General features: G+C 39.8%; 1 protein-coding gene across 3 annotated transcripts in view; it reads right to left on the reverse strand.

Moving 5' to 3' along the window:
• KIAA0368 (KIAA0368 ortholog) overlaps window positions 1-1,720 on the reverse strand; it is a 137,862-nt gene that overhangs the window by 121,780 nt on the left and 14,362 nt on the right. For 2 of the 3 annotated variants that reach the window (XM_023510479.1, XM_023510480.1), the window contains exon 2: window positions 1,024-1,127. The exons of the other annotated variant lie outside the window; for it this stretch is intronic. In XM_023510479.1, coding sequence (XP_023366247.1) covers window positions 1,024-1,045 — 22 coding nt within the window. In that variant the 5' untranslated portion in view covers window positions 1,046-1,127. The remainder of the gene's footprint in view (window positions 1-1,023; window positions 1,128-1,720) is intronic. 3 annotated transcript variants of the gene reach the window in all.

The following is a 1,720-nucleotide window of genomic DNA, read 5'->3' on the forward strand; positions in this document are numbered from 1 at the left end:
AAGCATATCAAAATGGCAGAATAAGGACTATCCAATTAACACAGTTGATAACCTCCTTCAATGTCTCTTTCACAAATAAGAAACTCCTTGGCTCGGTGCCTATAGCTCAGCAGCTAGGGTGCCAGCCACATACACCAGAGCTGGCAGGTTCAAATCCAGCCCAGGCCTGCTAAACAACAATGACAACTACAACAAAAAAATAGCCAGGCATTGTGGCGGGCACCTGTAGTTCCAGCTAATTGGGAGGCTGAGGCAAGAGAACTGCTTAAGTCCAAGAGCTTGAGGTTGCTGTGAGCTGCCTTTTTTTGAGACAGAGTCTCACCCTGTCACCCTGGGTAGAGTGCCATGGCATCACAGCCCACAGCAACTTCAAACTGTTCAGGCTCAAGTGATCCTCTTGCCTCAGCCTCCCAAGTAGCTAGGACAACACATCCAGCTAGAGTTGGGGTTTTTTTTTTGGAGACAGAGTCTCACTTTGTTGCCCCTCGTTGAGTGCAGTGGCTCACAGAAACCTCAAACTCTGGGGCTCAGGTAATCCTCTTGCCTCAGTCTCCCGAGTAACTGGGACTATAGGCGCCTGCCACAACGTCAGGTTATTTTTAGAGACGGGGGTCTCGCTCTTGCTCATGCAATCTACCTGCCTCAGCCTCCCAGAGTGCTAGGATTAGAGGTGTGTGCCACGGCACCAGCCTCCATGACATTCTTGAAGCATGCAAAATGATTTTTGTGGTTGTAGCAGATATTCTTCATAAACTATCCTTCATTTGTCTTTTGTGCACAGTTACTTACAGCTTCAAGTTTTGTTAAGCTTTATCTTTTTCTTCTTCCTTGCTAATTTTTATCATCACATGGAGGCTTCAGGCATATATAAACTAAGATGAACTTCACTGATTCTCTCAGGATAGCAGGAAAAGGAAAAAAAAACATGAAGATCTTGGGAGAAAATTACTACCTAATAATCTACGCATTTTTAAATGCTATCACAAAAAAAGGCACACATCCTAAAGAACTGAATCTACTAACCTCTACAATCAATGTGATACATGGTTTATCCAATCTTGACAAAAATCCTCTGGATCACCAATGGTTTGTTCATCCACTCGTACATACGCAATTGTATAAAGAATCTATTATTTAGAACACCAAAAAAAAAAAAAAAAACAATTAAAAGACATATGCATAGCTAACATTTTAAGAAAAAAGTGTACCATTTATTTCTTGCTAAGATCTTTGAAGCACTGCTTTGCAAATTCAGTATAAAGGAAAAAAATTAGAATGATTACCAAATTTAGGAAAGAATAAGGAATATATCCATAAGTAGAATTTATTCAGAAGATACTAATGCTTAAAAAAAATACACTAAAGACTAAAAAAGCTCCAGTACCAATGCAACATTTATTTTATCATAAAGTATGTATATTCATCATAAACAAAGAACCTTAACATGAAAATTAGAAGTGTCAAAATTATACAAGTTTACAAGAAGAGTATCAGTTAATACGTCTATGTTATTAGCACATTATTACTGAGAATGTAATGGTTAATAGTCATAACCCTAGTCACCTCTGACCTCTGAGCATTCCCTACCTCCTCCCTGGCTCTTTCTCTTCTCACTGCTAAATAGGCATGGTCCCCAAATGGCTGTCCTCTGGACATCTGTCCATTCCTGTTATTGCACCATCATTCCCATACTCTCTCAAGCTTTAAAACCAAAGCCCCC

The sequence above is a fragment of the Otolemur garnettii genome, unplaced genomic scaffold, assembly GCF_000181295.1.
Source record: "Otolemur garnettii isolate 467f Iridium unplaced genomic scaffold, OtoGar3 scaffold00014, whole genome shotgun sequence".
NCBI classification, from domain to species: domain Eukaryota; kingdom Metazoa; phylum Chordata; class Mammalia; order Primates; family Galagidae; genus Otolemur; species Otolemur garnettii.